General features: G+C 34.9%; 1 protein-coding gene across 6 annotated transcripts in view; it reads right to left on the bottom strand.

Annotated features, from left to right (window-relative positions):
* TRPC4 (transient receptor potential cation channel subfamily C member 4) overlaps positions 1-21,876 on the bottom strand; it is a 214,132-nt gene that overhangs the window by 138,236 nt on the left and 54,020 nt on the right. For all 6 annotated transcript variants that reach the window (XM_008526732.2, XM_070578089.1, XM_070578091.1 and 3 more), the window contains one exon: positions 17,096-17,500. In XM_008526732.2, coding sequence (XP_008524954.1) covers positions 17,096-17,473 — 378 coding nt within the window. In that variant the 5' untranslated portion in view covers positions 17,474-17,500. The remainder of the gene's footprint in view (positions 1-17,095; positions 17,501-21,876) is intronic.

The raw sequence follows: 21,876 nt of genomic DNA on the forward strand, positions 1-21,876 counted from the left end.
AGTCTGCCAGGATTAAAACTATGGCTATAAAACCAAGGAGTGCTACTGAAATAACTTGTTTTTCAAAACTTCTCCTCTGAGATTGCATAAAAATAAATGAAATAACACTTGGAAAAATTCTGGGAACCGACAGTGTGACGCTAATGAGAAGAGACAAGTGGTAAGTCAGGTAGTCCATGCAGCAGGGCTTTCTAGGCAAGAGAAGAGTGACGGGTGCCCGTACTCCTCTTAATGGAATGATGGCTTTCCTCTGTCCACAACTGAAGAAAATATCACCGAGATTTTTGGCTGGATGCTGAGAAATGCACATGTAAAGGGAAAGAATCTTTCTTTTTTCTTTCCTCCATTGTTTTCCTTTAGAAGTGAACTTGAATGTTTAGAAACAAGAACGAAAGACTTTAGCCATTTCGTTCTGTAGCAACCAGCTAAGAGACTTCTTAACCTCTGTTTTAATGGTTCAAAAAATATCTATCAGGATAGGGGGAGTGCAACATTTTACTAGAGGAAGAAAACATTGGGGATTAGTTCCTCATCTCTCATGCCCCAGATAAAATATACAGAAGGAGCTGAATCCCAGGGAAAATCAAAACAGACTCCACTCCAACACTAGTTGAAGAATGAAAAATGACCTGCTCTGCTTTTAGGATCCGATTTGTAAAGAATAGAATGGATTAGCTTACAGCAATGCTAAAATATCACTTTAGTCATTTTGCTATACAATTAAATTAAAAAGAAATCCCAAGAAGAATAGATCACGGTTGTTCATAAATTTTTGTTTGCTTCTTTTTGGCAACTTTTAATCTGAATTAGGTGACTTATAAAAGATGCATTTATACCAGTTAATAAAATCAGGTAAAAACGGACACATTTTTTGGAAACTTGTGATTTTATGGGGTCTTAACAAAACCTCTGCTAATATTGCAGAGTGCAAAACTGTAACCTACTGAAAAATAAACTATTACAAAGTATGTCATTATTATGCTTAAGTTTATGCCAGATGATTAAAACGACTACATGTATTTTTAAAGGCCTCAAATATTCACCAGGTGGCAGTGTTTTCCTTAAGTGTGGTCAAAACAAACTTCATCTGCTTGACCTCATTTATTAAAAGGAGGTAGTGTGACATAAGTGAGCAGATTTATTCCAACAATGCTGAATTTCAATGCTCTGTCTCCTCTGAACATACCTCTCGAAATATCCCTAAGGGAACCTGTTTATTCTTCTATGAGAGCTTCTCCGATCATTTTCCATTATCATGACTTTTCCTTTTCCTTCTCTTTATTCACAGCGAAACTACATTTTATTTGATGGTTAATAACTTGTTTAGATTGTATTTATTTGGACTTCACTCTAGTTTTATAAGCCTAGTCCATTTCTTCTTTCCTGACTTCTAGACATCTCTGAGGTAATGGTCAAACTTCCTGGATCCACCCAATCTTTTATAGATTCACAACCCTCCTAATCATTATGCGGATATCTAGGAAGCCTTTTCTCAAAGGTTTTATTACCAGAATTCAACAAGTTTGCCTCCTGTGATCTGCATCGGCATATTCGAAACCTAATCATAACAACTTAGAAATGTGATGCAAATGTGAATCTTTAGAGATAAATCAAATTAGCCAGCTTGGTTCTGAAGTGAATGATGATGATGATGATGATGATAACAATACTAAATCAAATGTAAATACACTCTACACTTTACATGAAGTATTTCAAATTTGTAATTCTCATAATCATTATGAGAGGTAGCAATGGCTCTTTTCTGTTTCAAGTTAAATAATTACCATTGGATCATGAAAGTAGTAAGGGGTAGAATTAGGAATTGAATGCCTATCTGTCTGATTCCAAACCTGATCCTTTTCCGTCATGAAACATTTTCTCTTCTGTGAAACTAAGTCTTAATACATTTATTTATATTTACTATTTTTCATGTTCCACAAAATATTTGACTGGCATTAAAAATGATAAATGTTTAGGACAATTAATTCAATTTGATTCTAGACAAAAACTGAATTTTCAGCCTGTCTCAAGAATGAATAATCTCAGTAATCTTTGGCAAGTTTCCTGAACTTCTCTAAACTTCACTTTCCTCATGTCTGTATAAGGCGATGGTTCTGGGAGTCAGTGTGTATGTGTGGGATTGGGAGGTGAAGGTGATATCAGAATGCTCATTAATTCTATCTGACTTCAAAGTTAGACACTAAAACTTTGCTTTTTGGTTGAGAGAATCAGGCAGCGTAGGTTGGGGTTAAGTAGAACACAATATAGTAAGGTAAAAATCCATCCGAAACAGGTGCTTCCAGAATGCATGATTTAATGAACACTACCTGCAAGTTAGGCATTAAATTCAGGCTGAAAAGCACTAAATGTAATACACTTGAAGTGTACTTTCCTAAAGCTAGTAATTTAAGGTCAGGCCAGAAGAATCAAGGACGATAAAGAATTAATGCGCTCTGATACTCTAAGGTAAAGTATGCAAGAGAAGTATGAATTAGCAACATTTAGTACATACATAATTTATGAAATAAAAATTTTTAAAGTTTTCATTGATAGACAGACCTAATAGTTATATGTGTGCAAAGAAAAATATTTCATATTGATTCCATTTAGAGTGAAGAGTAACTCATATTATTGTGCACAAAAAATTCATCTAAGAGGCCAATATATTACACTTTCCCAAATCCACTGAATATTTTTATACACTTTTATCATTTCACAGTCTCTTTGTTCTTTTATTGATATTAAGTTTCTTCAATTTTTGTATCTTGCATAATCTAACATGCATTTTCTTAGACATTAGGTACTATTCCCCCACTCCCACAAAAATATAGATGTAAATGCAATTGGAAAATCAATAACGTATAAAAGCATAATAGATGAGGATACATATTATATATTATTATTTTTATTAATCTTGAAGCTGCAATTGATTGCCAGATCACATTTCTTGAGGTCAAGGGCTTCTGCATAACCATATTTTAACAATATTTTGGTCACAGTAGCCAGCTAAGGAAATTTTAAAGACAATAGAATAAAGAGAAAAATCAGCTGCAAGAAGAAAACTGGAAAAGTCACAAATATATGAGATTAAACAAAATGCTATTGAACAACTATTGTGTGAATGAATAAATCAAAGGGAAAATCAAAAAACACCTGAAGACAAATGACAATGAAAACACAACATACCAAAATCTATGTGATACAACAAAAGTGGTACTAAGAGAAAAGTTTATAGTAATGTAGGCCTACCTTAAGAAACAAGAAAAATCTCAAGTAAACAATCTAACTTTACACCTAAAGGAACTAGAAGAAATAAAGCCCAAAATCAGTAGAAGGAAGGAAATAATAAAAAATCAGAGTAGAAATAAATAAAATAGAGACTAAAAAGACAATAGAAAAGATCAATGGAACTAAGAGTTGGTTCTTTGAAAAAACAAACATAACTTATAAACCTCCAGCTAGACTCACCAAGAAAAAAAGAGAGATGGCATAAATAAAGTCAGAAACAAAAGGGAAGAAATTACAATAGATATCACAGTAATATAAAGGATTATAAGAGAATACTATGAAAAGCTATACATCAACAAATTGGATAATCTAGAAGAAATATATAAATTCTTAGAATTACACAACTTTCCAAAATTGAATTGAGAAGAAATAGAGAACCTGAATAGACTGATCACGAGTAAGGTGACCAAAACAGTAGTGAGAAACCTCCCATAAAACAAAAGTCCAGACCAGATGGCTTCCTCAGTGAATTCTACCAAATATTCAAAGAAGATTTAATACCTATCCTTCTCAAACTCTTCCAAAAACTTCAAGAGGATGGGAAGCTTCTTAACATTCTACAAGGCCAACATTGCCCTGATACCAATACCAGACAAGGACAACACACAAAAGAACATTACAGGCCAATATTACTGATCAACATAGGTGCAAAAATGCTCAACAAAATATTAGCAAATCAGATATAACAATACATTAAAAGGATCATACACCATGATCAAGTAGGATTTATTCCAGGGATGCAAGGATGGTTTAACATCTGCAAATCAATCAACATGATATACTACATTAACAAAATGAAGAATAAAAACCACATGATCATTTCAATTGATGTACAGAAAGCATTCAAGATACAGCATCCATTTACGATAAAAGCCCGAATAAAATGGATATAGAAGGAGAGTACCTTAACATAATAAAGGCCATATATGACAAACCTACAGCTAACATCATACTCAACAGTGAAAAACTGAAAGCTATCACTCTGAGAACAGAATGAAGTCAAGGATGCCCACTTTAACCACTCTTATTTAATATAGTATTGGAAGCCCTACCCAGAACAATTAGGCAAGGAAAAGGAATAAAAGGGATCTACATTGGAAAGGAAGAAGTAAAATTGTCACTATTTACAGATGACATGATTCTATATATAGAATACTCTAAAGAATACACCACAAAAACTATTAGAAATAATAAACAAATACAGTAATGTTGCAGAGTGTGAAGTCAACATACAAGCATCAGTTGTGTTTCTGTACACTACCAACAAAATAGCAGAAAGAGAAATCAAGAATGCAATCCCATTTACAATTGCAACAAAAAGAATAAAATATCTTGGAATAAATTTAGTCAAAGAGGTGAAAGGCCTACACACTGAAAACTATAAAACATTGTTGAAAAAAATCGAAGAAGATAAAAAGAAATGGAAAGATGATCTGTGCTCATGGATTGGGAGAATTAACATAGTTAAAATGTCCATACTTCCTAAAGCAATCCACAGATTCAGTGTAATCCTTATCAAAGTTTTTCATGGAACGACATTTTTCTTGGAAATAAAACAAAGAATCCTAAAACCTATATGGAACAACAAAAGACCCCCAAAGAGCCAAAGTAATCCTGAGAAAAAAAGAACAAAGATGGAGGTCCCACACTCCCTGGTTTCAAAATATACTACAAAGCAATAGTAATCAAGACAGCACAGTACTGACACAAAAACAGATACACAGATTAACAGGACAGAACTGAGAGCCCAGAAATAAACCCACACAACTATGGACAGCTAATTTTCAATAAAGCAGCCAAGAACATACAGTGAAGAAAGGAAATTATCTTCAACAAATCGTGTTGGGAAAACTGGACAGCCACATGAAGAAAATGAAAGTAGACCATTATCTTACACCATACACAAAAATTAACTCAAAGTGGATCAAAGACTTGAATGTAGGACCTGAAACCATAAAATTTCTGAAGAAAACATAAGCAGTATCCTCTTCAACATCAGTTTAATCAGTGTTTTTTTGAATGTCATGTCTTCTCAGGCAAGGGAAACAAGAGAAAAAAAAAAAATGGGATTACATCAAACTAAAAAGCTTCTGTCCAGCAAAGGAAACCATCAGTAAAACAAAAAGACAGCCCAACAATTGGGAGAAGATATTTGCAAATCATATAACTGATAAGGCATTAATATCCAAAATATATAAAGAACTCACATGACTCAGCAACAACAACAAAAACAACCCAATTGAAAAATGGGCCAAGGATCTGAACAGACATTTTTCCAACAGGCCATGAAAAGATGTTCAACATGACTAATTATTAGGAAAATGCACATCAAAACAATCAGATATCATCTTACACATGTCAGAATGACTATTATTAAAAAGGCAAGAATTAAAAAGTGTTGGAGAGGATGTGGAGAGAAGGGAATCCTCACACACTACTTTTGGGGACTGTAAGCTGGTCCAGCCACTTGGGAAAACAGTATGGAGATTTCTTAAAAAATTAAGAATAGAACTACCATACGATCCAGCTATTCCACTTCTGGACATTTATCCAAAGAAGATGAAAACACTAATTTAAAATATATATACACCCCTATGTTCATTGCAGCATTATTCACAATAGCCAAGACTTGGAAACAACCTACGGGTCCATCAATGGATGAATGGATAAAGAAGAGGTGGTGTATATATATACAATGGAATACTACTCATCCATAAAAAAGATGAAACCTTGCCATTTGTAACAACATGGATGGATCTTGAGGGTATTAAGCTATACGAAATAAGTCAGACAGAAAAAGCCAAATACTGTGTGTTTTCAGTCAGATGTGGAAGATAAAAACAAAAACAAACAAACACATAGACACAGATAATAGATTGACGGTTACCAGAGAGGAAAGTGGGAGAGGGAAGGGTAAAAGGGATAATAGGGCTCCTGTCTGTGGTGATGGATGGTAATTAGTCTTTGGGTGGTGAACGTGACGTAGTCTACACAGAAATCAAAATATAATGACGTACACCTGACATTTACATAATGTTAAAACACAATGTTACCTCAATAAAAAATTGAATAAAAATAACATAAAAGAAGAAATGAGGAAATACATGATTCCTTTACTGAAACTTTGCTCACTCAAACCATTTTCCTAACTTTCCTATCCATCTCTTCATCTTGAGTTGTTCTCTTTGCTGCTTTGCTACAGTGGAGTTGAAGAAAGAGCAGAAGCCAGTAATTCTGTGTCAAGAAAAATACGGTGATTTTATAATCCTCTTGCTTAGCACCAATAGTAAACACTGTATGTGTGATTGTACCTGATAACCTTTAGAATCTTTTCCAAACCTAAGAAATTATATATCATTTTAAGAAAAGCCATTCCATTTTCCATTATTTTTTGCTATGAAGGGGTATGTGTGCATACAAAAAAAGTGTATGTGCATATACATGTATGTGTGTATATGTGTGTGTGTGTATACACACTTCTTGGTATTATGAAGTTCACAAAGTAGGGGAAAGTGACACATAGTTTCAACATAACATTCTAAGAGGTATGAAGAGGTGTAGGCCAGCCCTGGTGGTCTAGTGGTTAAGATTCAGTGCTCTCAATGCCTTGACCCGGATTCATCTCCAGGTCAGGGAGCCACGCTACCCATCTGTTGGTTGTCATACTGTGGTGGCTGTGTGTTGCTGAAAGTATTTCAAACACCAACGGTGTCATCCATGGTGAACGGGTTTCAGCAGAGCTTCCAGACCAAGATAGACTAGGAAGAAGGACCTGGCCACTCACTTCCCAAACAAGTGGCCATGAAAACCCAATGAATAGCAATTAAACATCGTCTAATGTAGAGCTGGAAGATGAGAGGATGGCACAAAAAGACGAGGCAGGGCTCCACTCCGCTGTAAACAGGGTCGCTAGGAGTCAGAATCAATTCAATGGCACTAATGACAACTAACGCAAAAATGAAGTAGTGTATCAGGATACAATGGTAGCAAAGAAGAGGGATCTTTAATTCCATCAGGATTTCATAATTTATCTCACACATAAATGAGGAGAAAGATTTGTGTTGTCTGCAAAATAACCTCCTTCAGTCTGAGAGGCAGGGTCCATCTCTGCAGAGTCTCAGCCGGCAGGTCTCAGTTGAGAGACAAGCTCCTCTCTGAGTCCCTCAGCCTCTCCAACCACAGGATGACATTGAAACGTGCATTCCTTAACATGCAATCCTCTACACTCTTCCTAACCTCCCTCTTGCCACTAATTTCTCAATGTGCCAGCCCTGTTTCCTTATTACTGCCCATCTTTTCTACAACAATCTAGGAGAAATTGAGGAACCTGGATAACCAGTTTTGTTAAATCAGTAACTTTAAAGCACTTAAGATTAGGTCAGGAGCCTCCAGATGAAGGACTTTCAGGATATTCCTGTGAGTCAAGGCCATGGAGACATCTTTCCATGCTGCTCGAGGACTAATTTTTACTCCTAGGCTCCAGCATGTTCTGAAGGGCTGAGATTACTTTCTATCTGATGGCCAGAGTAAGCAGGCAGTTGGGCAAAGGAAGAGTAAGGTCATGAAAACAGAGAAACTGACATTCAAATCTCCCTTGGGCAAGTTATTCAATTTCTCTGAGCTTCAATTTTCTTATCTGTAATGGTTCGGTATAACTGGGAGGACTCAATTCAAAAAATGTGAAAATACACACTAGGCAGTCAAAAAAAAGTTTGTTAAAAAAAAGTTTGTTGTATTCTCTACTCACATGCTCATGCATTTATTCCTTCTTTAAACCCCATTATTTAGTAGCGGCTGCTTAGATAAATGACAAACAAAGATTCTAAGCCTACCTTTAAGGTTAGCAAGAATGCACCCCGCAAATCGTTAGAGGGGTCTGCATGGGTTGCTGGAGGAGAGAAAGGCGTTTAAGTCCTCAGTTATTGACGCTGGCTTTGGGTAAGGTAACCTCTTTTTTTTTAAATGGCAATAATGAAATAACTTATCACAAAGGTTGTTATGAGGTTTAAATGAGATAACAGCGTAGAATGGTCTTAGGAGAATGCCCAGCACATTGTAATACTCAATGAATGTTAACAATTTTTATTATTATCCCTTGACCTACAACCACTATGGTAAAATGTAATAGCAATTTACAATGTATCTGAACTTATTTGCTTTTTCAATTATGTGTTGTTTTGGGGAAAAATTATTCTATACTCTGCTCATTAAGGATTCTCTGATATTTTAGACAGTGGATAATACCCATAATGTAAAGTCTAAATAAATGCATAATTATTTCTAATATGTACTTTACTTATCATGGTATTATTGTATTAAAAATTCACATTTATGTCTAATGATACCAGTGCTGCTTAACAATTAAGTCTGTATCTCGAAATCAAACAAACATATATACTTTCCTAGGAGATTCCAGAAACTAAGAAGGAATTTTGCAATTAGGTTACACACATGAGGGGATGAGGACCACGTAAGGTCGAGCCCCCTCCACTCACCCATCATGATCTCATTTAAAGGAAAAGAAGTTATGCATTCAGTTGGTAAATTTGCAGTTATGCATTTCTCTTACCCTCCAAAACCTACTCCCTCGTTCTGGGTGGGTTTGAGCCTTCTCTAGGAAGGGTGTGTTCTATAAGTTGGCCCTCACATGCTCAAAGCTCACACTTTGGAATCATTGTCAAGTGTTTCTAATATATGATTCAAACAATAGCAGCTTGGAATATTGATATGCCTAGAAGCTAAATGATCCAGAAAATGATTGCATAAAGAATAAATTGTGATAATGAAAATGTGAGCACTTTTTCTTTTTAAATGCCTAAAAAATTGCTTCTTAAAAAGAACATTTAAAATTCTACACTACTTAAATTCTATTTTCTTGTGTTTCAGATATTAAAGCCATAAAACTTTACTTATTTTGCATCTAATCAGAGAATAAGTAAATATAGTAGGGTGAAAGAAAAGGGCATTTTGAAAACAGTTAGGAGACATTCTAATCATAATATGTATTTTTTATAATTCTCAATTATATTAACACCTTATCTATTCAATTAATTACAATTATTAAGTGACTCACTGTTATTCTTCAATGATTAATTTTTCAAATTATTATAATTAATGAAATTCATTAATATATTTCCTAATGAGACATCATGTTATTATTTTTAGACTGAATCACAATATTTATAATGTATTTCGGGGATTTAATAAAAATGACCACCAAAACTTTTCACCAAAGTTCACATTTGAAAGATTAGTTTCACTCTTTTATTTTAACACTAACTCACTCTTTACACTGGCCCTAACATTTCACAATGCATTTGCTTTGAGAAATATCTAGCTGCTTCAATGTCCATATGCATTTTTATTAAATTAAATTTAATAAAGGCGAAATGCTCAAATGGCAGCAAGGTGGAGAGACTTACAGATACTGAGCTCTCTTAATGCTGAGCACTCTAGTGTGTTCACTATTTAATCTTTACAACAACCTGGTGAGCAAGGACTATAATCCTCCTCTTATTTATGAGAAAGTCTAGCCTCAAAGACTAAATGATTTGCCTGAGATTATAAAACAGGATTTCCATCCAACTCTTTCTTTCTCTCAACTCTCTTCTCTACATCTCACTCCTTCCTTGTCCAAAAACAGAGACTATGGGCCCTGTCCTGTATTTTCCTACTGTAGAATGGAAACGCCTCAATGCTTGGAGCTTTGTTTTATTACTTGAGGTGGTTGTTTTTCACTGGATTTTCAGAAAGGGCTAAAAGCCTTTTACTCCTGTGGGTTCCAGACATATTTAATGATTATTATTTGTTTTTCTGTTCATAGTAAGTGCGGTATGCTGAGAGCAAAGAGCAAGAGAACATGTTTCAGAGGGCTCATTTACCTATAATTTGCTGGTTTTCCAGAAGAATAAAATGTCAATGCGACAAAGGAAGTTAAATGGTGTGTTATGCTGAGTCATAATGTCCAGTTAGCTTCAGCCACTTTGTCATATTAATAGTGTAACATAGTCCATCTTTTAAAAATTCTTCCATTTAAGATGGTATTATTCAGATCTCACATGATTGCAAATTACCAGCTGACTAAACACAATCTATGTTCTATGTTGTAATAGTTTTTAAACTCCCTGCTGTGGAATAATGACAACTTAATTTTTAGACTTTCGAAGTACTTGTTAATAAAAATACTTTATATTGGTTACTACTTTACATTACTAAGATCATATTGGGGGACATTTTTCAGCTTTTTCATATTAATGGTAGTTTTAGACAATACTGAAAATAAGTTTTCTATTGATAGTTTACATCAAAATATAAAGAAAGTGCAATTGATGATTTATCAGGCTATGTCTCACAAATATTTTGGTGGAGAACATCTTTAATACTCTGCAGTAATTCTCTCTCAGTCACTCACTCTTGCTTTCGCTCTCTCTCTCTCTGAATTTTGATAGTCCCTAAAATTATGGTTACACATATATTTAGGTTCATTTACTGTCAATATCCAGGATGTCATAAAAACAAATAGAAATGGGTGACCTCAATTGGTTAACCACTGAGGAAGCTGAAATGTTTGCATTCTGCAAGGGGCAGCTCTAAAGACTAGGGCATATAGGCTGTCTCAGTGTACGGTATCACTTATTAGGCACCATATGATTTCACGGGACTGCAGAAGGTAAATTACTTGTTCTGAAGCCCAGCGAGGAAAACCACATGAATGCAAGAGTTAAAAGTAAACATTTTCAGGGCATCTGAGTCGACGCAGAAAGTAAATGGATTCAATCTGAAAATTTTACGTTTGTTTAAAGAACATAGTTCTCCGCCCCGTAGCCAGGGATATATTTATTAGCATCCACATCAGCTGAAAATTGTTCTTTACTTTTAATCAGCAGCGTATGTTTTGGGTTGCACGTATATTTGCATTAATATGCTAATGCCAATCTCCTATTTCTTTGATTTTCTGATCACATAATAAGTACTGATTCTAAAACCACAAATTGTATTAGCAAATTTACTGAAACTATTAAAAAAAGATCCCCTATGCACACTGAGATGGAAAGAAAAAGAATAAACTGAATTAAATTCTCCTTTACTCTCTGAACAGAGTTTCTGTTTCCAATGATTGCACTTTTCAAATGAAAGAAGAAGACATGTACTCTAGTGGGTATATTGCTGATGCGTAACTTCATTGTTTCAGCATATGTTGCATTATTAGTATATTTGTTTGCCAATAGGAAGACAGAGATGATGGCATAATACAATAATAGTATATTATGCTGTTATCACGTTACCTTATAAAACGTTTTTGCAGAACTCAAACACCACGGGTAAGTGGTATTCAAGTAAATCAATACTGTGATCCTAATTAACAGCCTAGAAAACCAAGGCTCAGAATGATTCAGAGACTTGTCCTGTTAGTAAGTGGTAAACAGAGCTGGAGGTCAGCATTTCTATCACTCAATTCTGTTTTTCTCCAGAACTTCACAGTTTCTAACGACGTTGTTATTCCTTAGTATTTATTGAGTGACTAAATTATAAACGGAATTATAATATCAAGATACTGACACAGTCTGAATATATGGATCTAGAGGCACTTTTAAATTTATCTAACTCATATCCTAAATTGGGATAATTAACTAATGATTTAAATGACTCCCTTCAAATTGGTGCAGTGGCTAGAGCCAGACAACATAGTGGTTGACTTTTGTGACTTGAGTTCCAGTACTGATATTTCCTGGGTTTGTGATCTGGAACATATTGCTTATGCCTTTTGGGGTCTTCATTTTCTCACCTTCAAATGAGGATAACAATAGTATGTACCTTCATAGGATAATGTGAAGATTAAATGACATAATGCAAACAAAATTCTTATCACAGTTACTGGCCTAGTGACAGGCTCAATGAATGCTACCTAGTATTATTATTGTTGCTGTCATTATTACTATCATTATTAATATCATCATTCAGACTATTCTGAAGTTGGTTGCTATTAATTTATAGATCCTTTTATTCAGGTCCAACTCCAAACCCCATCGGATCTCTCTTTCCTTTCCCTCCTTTGTAAAATGAAGAGATTAGATTAGATGATCTCCAAAATCTCTTATGACTATAAAATCTGGTATTCCTTCTAGCAGAGCTTTAAAACCAAAATTTCTTCAACTGAAATACTCTAGGATCTTAAATATTGAATGAATAAGTAATCTTTAGCAAAGTCTTTTTCCCAAAGAAGGGAAAAAATAAAAATATTAGTAAAACTGGGAAACTCTCATATATTAAAGACCACTGAATCATTAGTATTTAAGGGAATTAACTGAAATCTCCTGAAAGCCAGGTTAGCATAGCATAGTTCAACACACCTAACCTAAACAGCTATAGGTATTCGGTAACTTTCAACATCCTCTAAGTCAGTTGTCAAAGTGTTATCTCCAGACCAGCACATTAGTATCACCTGAGTACTTGTTAGAAACACAAGTTCCAGAACCCCATTCTTGACCTGTGGCATCAGAGGCTCTTGGGTGGGGTCCAGCAGTCTGTGTTGTAACAAGCCCACCCAGTGTTTCTGATGATGCTTAAGACTGAGAACCTCTGTATAAGTGAAAAATGGAAAAGAAAGTTCTGTTTCTGATAAAAATTTACTGAAGCAGCTGAAACTGAAATTGAATCTGGCCTTAGAAGACCTTGAAGAGAAAGGTCTGCGAGAAATAATTAGAAGTCAAGTAACCAATCAATTGACTGAAAAGGCGGGTAAGATGTCACTCTAAGTTATTCCTTGTAGATAAATAAGGTACCAAGGAGGTTAAAGAAAAGTTCAATAAAATCATCAGAGAAAATCAGACTAATGATTCCGGCAAGAGAGCATTCCCCATAAGAATACATAATGTTTTATCTTCCTGCTTAGTGTAGAGAACCACACGGTCTCTAGGCTGTCTACTACATGAAAGAAATGAACTATTACCCTTTCCGTTTTTCTATAGTAAAAATAAAACACTAGGAACTCAATACCCTGATTTATGAAGGTCTACATTAAATATGGAAGGAAATATTTAATGATCTATGCCCATCTATTTATCTTCATTAGATGCTGCATGGAAAAAATCTTTTAATATACTAGCCATCACAAACATTCAAACAATACGTCAGGGAAAGAAGAGAAAATCAATGTCATAATGATAGGAAGACAAGTGATTTTATTTGTTTCAATGTCCTTACTATTTATATATCAATTCCAGACTCTTTCTTAAGTCCAAAATTTCTATTGCCTCCTAGACATCGATTTCAATAAATCATAAACTGAGTATATCCAACCAGGTCCTATAAACTCATTAAGTATCTCACTTAACTTTCTCTAGTTATAAACCTTTAAACATTCTTCCTCCTTCTTCTTCAGGCCCCTCTCCTTCTCCTTCATGCCCCCTACCCAGGAATATTTTGTATTTATCAAATCCAGTCAACTTAGCTTCATAATTAGCTGAGGATTTATTTCTCTTTCATATTTTCCATTGTGATCCCCTTTATTCATATTCTTGTGATATTTTTCCTGTCTCTCTTCACAACTAGACCTCAAGACTCTGGAGAACAGGAACTGTGCCTCCTCCCCAGCACCCAGCACAGGGCCTGACACAGTAAGCATACACAAATCCTAAGCTGTTCCCTGGTGAATGTACTGCAATGGTAGACAAATTAATCTGAAATCTCATAGCTCTCATGATTTCAGGATGCCATCAAACACTGCATCTTTTTCCACAGAAAGAAATTAATGTGTGCCAAATTTGTAAAAGACGAATATATATCCTAATCCACATTTGCACATTTTAAGTTCTACGTAAGCGTTCCAATCATCAGATTTGTATGATTTTTATATTAGATCCTCTTTATTGACTCATTTTAGGACAACTTATGTTTATTTTGTCGACTTGGGTATTGTTTTCAGGTTTTAACACTTGGCTTCAATAAACCTCAACAAAATTAATGGACTGTGTTCCAGAGTCTTTGGGGGATATCCATGAGAATGGGAATTAGGCAAATTATAATAATACCCAAAATGGCTTTCAATGATCACAAGAATCATCTAAGGAATTACAATTTATGGGAGAAAAATTCCTATCAAGAACATATTTGCTACCTACAACACACTGTTTTTTGGAAACTGTTATTCCAAAAGATGTTGGCTGCACTGGAGATGTATTACCCAAGTAAACCACAGATCAACAGCCAAGCTCTAATGGGATTTCACTGCACCCCCAGCCCTGGGAACATCTCTTCTGTGCTATACTGTATACATTTCATGTTGTAATAGCTTCACTTTCGTTGTACCAGATACCAGGAATTCTGAGGTAGATCGGATTTGTTCTATCAAAATTAGAACGTTCAAGCAAAAAGATACAATTTTTGTTTATTCCCAGTGCCTTCACTGAAGAGCAATTCTACAATGTACAAATAGAAAAGGAAAATTCTTGGCCAGCAAACTGATACAAGATAAATCTTCCAGGAACACGTGGCCTGGGATATTTCAGACTCCTGGCAGATTGCAAACCTTTACTGCCTTTTATTAATAATCAGGGTTCAGATCAAGTGCCTCTAAGGAGCCAAGACCACTTGTGAGACTAGAGTTTAGCTCAGAAGTTGAATATCTTCCAACAAGCACTCTCATAATAGCAGATATCTTCTCCAGACACCAAATTACTCTGGGCAGCACAAATGTCATTGACTAAAGAGACATTGAAATGTATGGCAAATTTCTCTAGAAAATATAACTAGGAAAGTTATTTAATAATAAACATGAAAAACAAATTTAATGGCAGTTTTGTTCTATAGACTTGTTCCACTCTAAAATGATCTAGACCTTCAGTCACAACATCTATCTTATGTTTGCCTACACAGGCATAAAACAAGAAGGTGTACAATATAAGATCATTGTTATTAAAAATGCAAATACTGGGGCCGACTCCGTGGCCGAGTGGTTAAGTTCGGGCGCTCTGCTGCGGCAGCCCAGGATTCAGATCCCAGGCGCGGACATGGCCCCGCTCGTCAGGCCACGTTGAGGCGGCGTCCCACATCCCACAGCAAGAAGGACCTGCAGCTAAGATATACAACTATGTACTCGGGGGTGGGGGGCGGTTTGGGAAATAAAGCAGAAAAAAAAAAAAGATTGGCAACAGTTGTTAGCCCAGGTGCCAATCCTTAAAAAAAAAAAAAAAGGAAGATTGGCAACAGTTGTTAGCCTAGGTGCCAATATTAAAAAAAAAAAATGCAAATACTTTAAGGGTGTGATTGCGGAAGAAATTTCAAAATCATAAGGTGACTAAGGAAATAGCACCTGAACTAACACAGATAAAAACAGACTCCTGTTCATTCCCGCCTGTGTTCTGCACTTCCTTAGTGGTGATAAGCTGGGATATAACATAACGTAAGTCTTTAGATGCACCCACTACCTATCCATCCCTGCCAGGGTTTGTAAAAGTTTGAAAGGATAGATAAAACAAGCAAATTTTCCTATCAGTAAAGTTTTACCAATATGATAGGAAGGTAACCTACAAATAACTGGGTATGAAACAAACAACAAAACACCAGTATAACGACAAGCAGAGAAATACTGTTACTGTGGAGTGTTGTTTTATCAAAGTTTAGGTTTGGGTAAGAAGAAAGAGTGAACAGTGATGAGTTATAAGAATGGACCATAGAGCACAGACTTTTGAGAACACAGGGAGAGCTTTTCAGGTGACACTCAGCCAAGAAGTTGTTCTCCCAATAATAGCAAGGATCGTATAAAAGTCTTCCAGTGAAGCAAACGTAATGGTAGCTACAGTAGACTTTGCTTTAAATGAATGTAACATCTCCTAATAGTCTATATTTTCAGAGATAGAGATTTGCATTATCAAGCAGGACAGAAATTGCTAGAGCTGTAATAACACACATTTTATGTGATTTCACTTTAAAAGACAGATTTTGAGCCACTGCAGTAAGAGCAATGTCTTTGCAATTAGTCAATTAGACTTGATACAGGGAACTGAAGAGTCCCATGTGAAAGGAATAAGGATCAAATAGATTCAGGTACAGGCAGTAACAAAGGGAAAGATCTAGACAAACAAAAACAGACTCCTTTTTTGTTTCTGTCTACAATTTCTCCACTTCCTTAGTGGTAAAAAACCAGGAAGATAACAGGGGAAAAAACCACATTGTATTGATAATTGTGCGCCATTTTTGCTTATTTTCTACTGAAGACGTTGACCTATAGCTACACTTTTGCCATTAGTAAATTAGATATAGTTAGGTCTACATTCAGAGCTCAGTTCTTTTCTAGTAATATTTTTGTTTTTTTATTTAAGTCTCAATTTAAAAGAATCCACTAGAGTTGGCTCAGAGCAATATCAAAATTAGATGGTGCAATTCACTTTTGCAGTAAGATGCAGAATCTCAGAAGAGGCAAGCAGGTTAAACAGGAAAATAGCCAAAGAATTCAGTCTGCTGCTGTAGAACGTTAGGAAATAAAAAACAAGAGGAAAAACACCACACATACACAGTAAGCCCCCATAACCATTATATGTTGAGCACTACATAGAAATGTTTCCAATGTACGGGAAGCCAACATATGTTACTTGGTTTTGCTTTAGTTCTCACTAAAGGTCTGATTTGCCAGAGTAGGCAGTGCAGGAGGAGATGACTGTCGGAGGATGTGAACTGTGTACTTAACAGTTATTTTCCGTGACAATGCTTCTGATTCCAATGCTTCTATTTCTTAAAATTTGGGAGAATTTGAATATCTATAGAACCTTTACGAAAGGAAAATAAATTAAAAATAGTATTTTGCAAGTACCTGTTTTTCTCCACTGGGCTTTTTGTGGTTCAGTAACAGCTCAACAGCGCCGACGACTTCTTTCCTTATAGCATGTAATAGAGCATCTCCGACATAGACATTAAAGCTTAAGAGCAGTTCAATGAGCTCCAAGTTCTCATTTTCAATTGCAATGAGGAGAGCAGTTCTTCCAAGAGGATCAATGCAATTAATATTGATTTTAAAATAAATTTCAGCTTCCTCTAGGGATTTCTTGACGCTTGCATAATCTCCCTTTTCCACAGCATTTAAGTAGGCTTTTTCTGACGGTGAGAGTTCCGATTCTGCTCGAACTATCCTTAGAGGGATGCGATCTCTGTAGGGGGCATTAACATTTCTTTTGTAATAGAACTGAGCCATGTTTCATGCCATGCTATTTCTTTGTCTCTGAAAGTGCAAACAAAAACCAAAAAACACAAGGATTAGCGTTAGTATATTTTTTAATTACTTTGCATCACACGTAACAACTCATAATGACGCCAATAATAACAATGATACCATTATTAAGTAATAAGAGTTAAGAATTTTTTCCCCTTAAACAATGGAAATAGAAAATAATTCTTCAGTTACCTAGAAACACAAGTGGCAAAGTCCTAATCTAAGAGGAATAAAAAGAGGTTAGCATTCGGCAAGTTATTTTAAAAAGTGACATTTGTCAGAGGATGCACCTATAATTTTTGGAAATTATTTACAAAATTTATTACAAATATGTAGTTTTTAGCAGAGAACCTTGAAAATCAAAGGCTATATTTTAAAGTCCCAAAACTGGACCAGAGATCTTCAAATATATCATTCACAGTCAATTTTGTTAATCATGGAGATGCTGTTGAGATTATGGAATATCACTACCTGGGTAAAATGTTTTTCACCTGTCATGTATTCTATTCTCAATGTTAGTAAGTACTGACAACAAAGGTAATGTGAGTTATGACATTACTGTCAATAAAATATCATACTGACCTTGATGAGCATAATTTTATTTTTTCTCTTTGTAAGGAATTCACTGAGGGGGAAGGAATGTGCACTGATGATATTAATGAACGAGATGAGTCTAGGCAATTCAATTTCCAAAGGAAGGGTTTAGAAAAGAATTGAAAACATAGAAAGTTGATTATGAAATATCATTTCCTTTTTCTTTCCTTTGGGGAGGAAGATTGGCCTTGAGCTAACACCTGTTGCCAATCTTCCTCTTTTTGCTTGAGGAAGAGTGGCCCTGAGCTAACATCTGTGCTCATCTTCTTCTATTCTTCTTCTATATGTGGGATGCTGCCACAGCATGGCTTGATGAACAGTGTAGGTCTGTGCAGGAGATCCAAACCTGCAACCCTGGGCATCCGAAGCAGACGGTGTGAACTTAACCACTAAGCCATCAGGCCAGCCCTGCAAAATACTATTTTCTTAATTTTATTACTTTATATCATGAAACAATAAACTACAAGGCAGAACTATATTCATAATAAAATGTATTATTATTTGGAAGTTACAGTAAAGAAACAGTTGAAGAAGAGGAAATTATTTCAAATAAATAAAAGATCATCTTAAGATAGATTAATAAGAACATGTTTGCTGGAAAGTATATTGATTTGGTATCATCCTAATGACACAAATTTAGAGAATAATATATTATGTTTTGAATAGAATTTCTTTATTGCTGTTAGTTTCTGATTTCATACTTATGAACTATTTTATTATTCTGTGTCATTTATATTCAACTCACATGTTTATTTACACACATTTACTATATTAAATTAAAATTAATGGGGCATTCTAGGTACCTGAACATGCATATTCATCTTAATTGATCTTTTTAGACCTAATCGTCTTATGAGTAAATTAACGTAATTTGAATAATGCTTTAACTGTAGATTAAATATGCTTTGCATTAACAAATGTAATTATATTTAATGTGATGTTTTCAATTTGGGATATTACACATTGTTTGTATGCTACATCAATTTAATGGTAATTTTAGTTAACAAGTAGTTAAATTTTACCCTTTGATGTTCAGATTATTCATCTTGATTTCTCAAATATCTTTGTTCAGAATCTAAAAGATAAAACTATTATTTCGTTCCTTTCTGGCATAATAAATTTAATATTTTATTGAGGCCCCTTCACAGACTAACCAAAAACTGGGAATCCCATAATCCGGAAAACTTTTCTCAAATATTTCACATTTTATTAGTTTTGGTGTTTTAAACGTATAATGATCAACTAAACAGCATTATGTAAATTTATTTTCTCAATTGCAGACACGGGGTGTTGAGAGTTTTTTAAGTGGCAATGTTAATTTTTAGAGCAAAATGAAGAGTAATACTGGTGTTCAAATGTATTAATTTTAGATGTGCAAATTACTTGCTTGAAGTGTGATTATAATTTTCATATTTTGGGGATGCTTTAACTCACCAGGATAATGGTAATAGTATATATATGATCAGATAACAAGAACAGTTTAATATTCCTCCAGTATAATTAAAATGTCAATAAATCAGAATAATTATGATTCTACATATCTCATTTTAATTTTCTGATCCTGAATGCCCCATTTATGTATCAGTAGTAACGTTAACACATTTGTCTTAGAAAGTCAGCCTTTTGTCACCCACTTCCCCAGCACTTCTTTCCAAATCCATGTCAGCATCCATAAAAGCATGTGGGATCAATGTCATGGTCTCCACACTGTAATTTATTAATCTAAATCCTTCAGAATGACAGTAACTAACATTTATATTCCATTTCAGCAGTACACATTCTTCTTTATTATCTCACGTCTTCCTCACCCATGCTTCTTGGAAAAATATGTGAATATTCCTTTTTCAGAGTTGAATTCTAGGTTTCCTACCAATAATGTCTTTGCTTAAGACTAATGTTTGAATATAGCTTACCCAAAATACAGGTTAAAATGAAAGTATGAACACACATACACACACACACACTGTATCCAAACTTCATGTGAATTGTGGCTCAATCAAGATTAGGGATCAGCCTAGATGATGGAAAAATTGTATTTTATTTTATTTTATTTACTTTCTTTTATTAAACATGGTACCAAATAAAGAATTAGATAGCAAACAACATCTGACTTCTCATTTTCAAAGGGAAGAATATCGGTGACAATGAAGGGACTGGTGCACAATATAGAAAGTACTAGAGAACCCGGGGGAGGGGACAGATAATGAGAAGTTAGACATCAAAATCTATTTCATTTAACCCAGATAACTGCCATAAATGTAAACTACCTAAGTATGTTTTAAAAAGAGGATACTACACGGAAAGAAAGACATATTTAGTCAGCACTGTATTTAAGACAAGAACTGGGCATGAGCCATGATGTTAGAACCTGCTTCTCCATCAGCAAAGTGAGGAAAACAGCGCTTATGAAGGCCTGGGTGAGAAGGAGCAGTTAGTACTGAGGAAGATCTTTTCCTAACTATAATGTTCTCCTTCAATTTCTTGGATTTGAAAAAATTTAAGAACTCACATTGGGAAGGACAGACGGATTTGAAACTTATTTAAAATTTAAATACAATAAATAAATACAATTTAATTATTTATGATGGAATATTGAAAAAAGAGAGAGAAAGAGAGAACAATTCTGATGGCTAAAACCTTAAAAGAGGAAGGAAGAGAATATAATTCAGTATGTAGTCTTCTCCCCTGGCTTACTTGAGATGCAGGGATATTCACAGAAGGACGAAATCAAGTTTAACATTTTAAAGCTGAGATATATGAATCCAACAGTGAGTGGCAGGTGCTGATAAGGCTGATGGAGTTCCTGCGCTGACACACTTATCAGCCGCGATGGAATTGCTACTGGATAGAAAGTCTGTCAAAGAACAGGGCAGTCAGTGCAGCTAATACTTTGACTGAAGTGTGAAAAGAAAAGCTTCTTCCTGGTCCCGCACTTTCAGAATGAACTTTCTGGAGGGGAAAAGATTTTTTTTCCCCATGAAATTACAGAATTTAACAGATCTTCTGAATTCAATGACTCCGTTATAACATATAAACCAGAAGTGAAATCACTGCTTCATCAGGTTATATTTCAAAGACTCAGAAGAGAAATGGGAAGTGATGGAAAAAACCTCAAATCTCGTGATGTGAAATTTTAACTAACTTAAGGTTTATTTTCCCTAAAGGAGTGAGGCTTTAAAAGAAACAAAAAGGTGACAAGAGCTACAACTCAATATCAATCCCCAAAGAAATTTAAGGAATTGTTACTGGATACGGGGACACATAATTATCTAAGCAACAAAAAGATATACAGGAAAACAGAAGTTCTAGTTATTTATGTGGATCTGAAGGCATATTCCCAAAGGATAAACTTAGTTGTGCGGTGGAAGGAACAGTGAACTTGAATTCCAAGCAACGCAAAGGAAAGAAAATATTCAGAAATCTCCACTCAAGTAGACATTATTAAAGGCACAGTGAATTTTCCCCAAACATCTCTCACTCTTTTTTTTTCTTTTTATTCTCTAGTTCACTGTCAACAGATACAAGTTCACAGGTGTGATCTCATGACACAGTGAGAAATAAAGTCCTCTTCTTCTTGTTAGGATACTCCAACACACACGTAAGTTACATTTGTGCTTTTTCTGGAATCTGATATGAAAGAACTTATCCCCAGATACCTTATTCAGAATCAGTCCAATTTGTATTTCTTCTTGCTATTGGTATCGCATATTATCTCAATAATCTTTGGCATAATACATATTCCACATAAAAGCATAAAGCTCTGAGTTTTGCCACCATTCTAAATTCCAGAC

This window comes from Equus przewalskii, chromosome 16, assembly GCF_037783145.1.
Source record: "Equus przewalskii isolate Varuska chromosome 16, EquPr2, whole genome shotgun sequence".
Taxonomy (NCBI): Eukaryota; Metazoa; Chordata; class Mammalia; order Perissodactyla; family Equidae; genus Equus; species Equus przewalskii.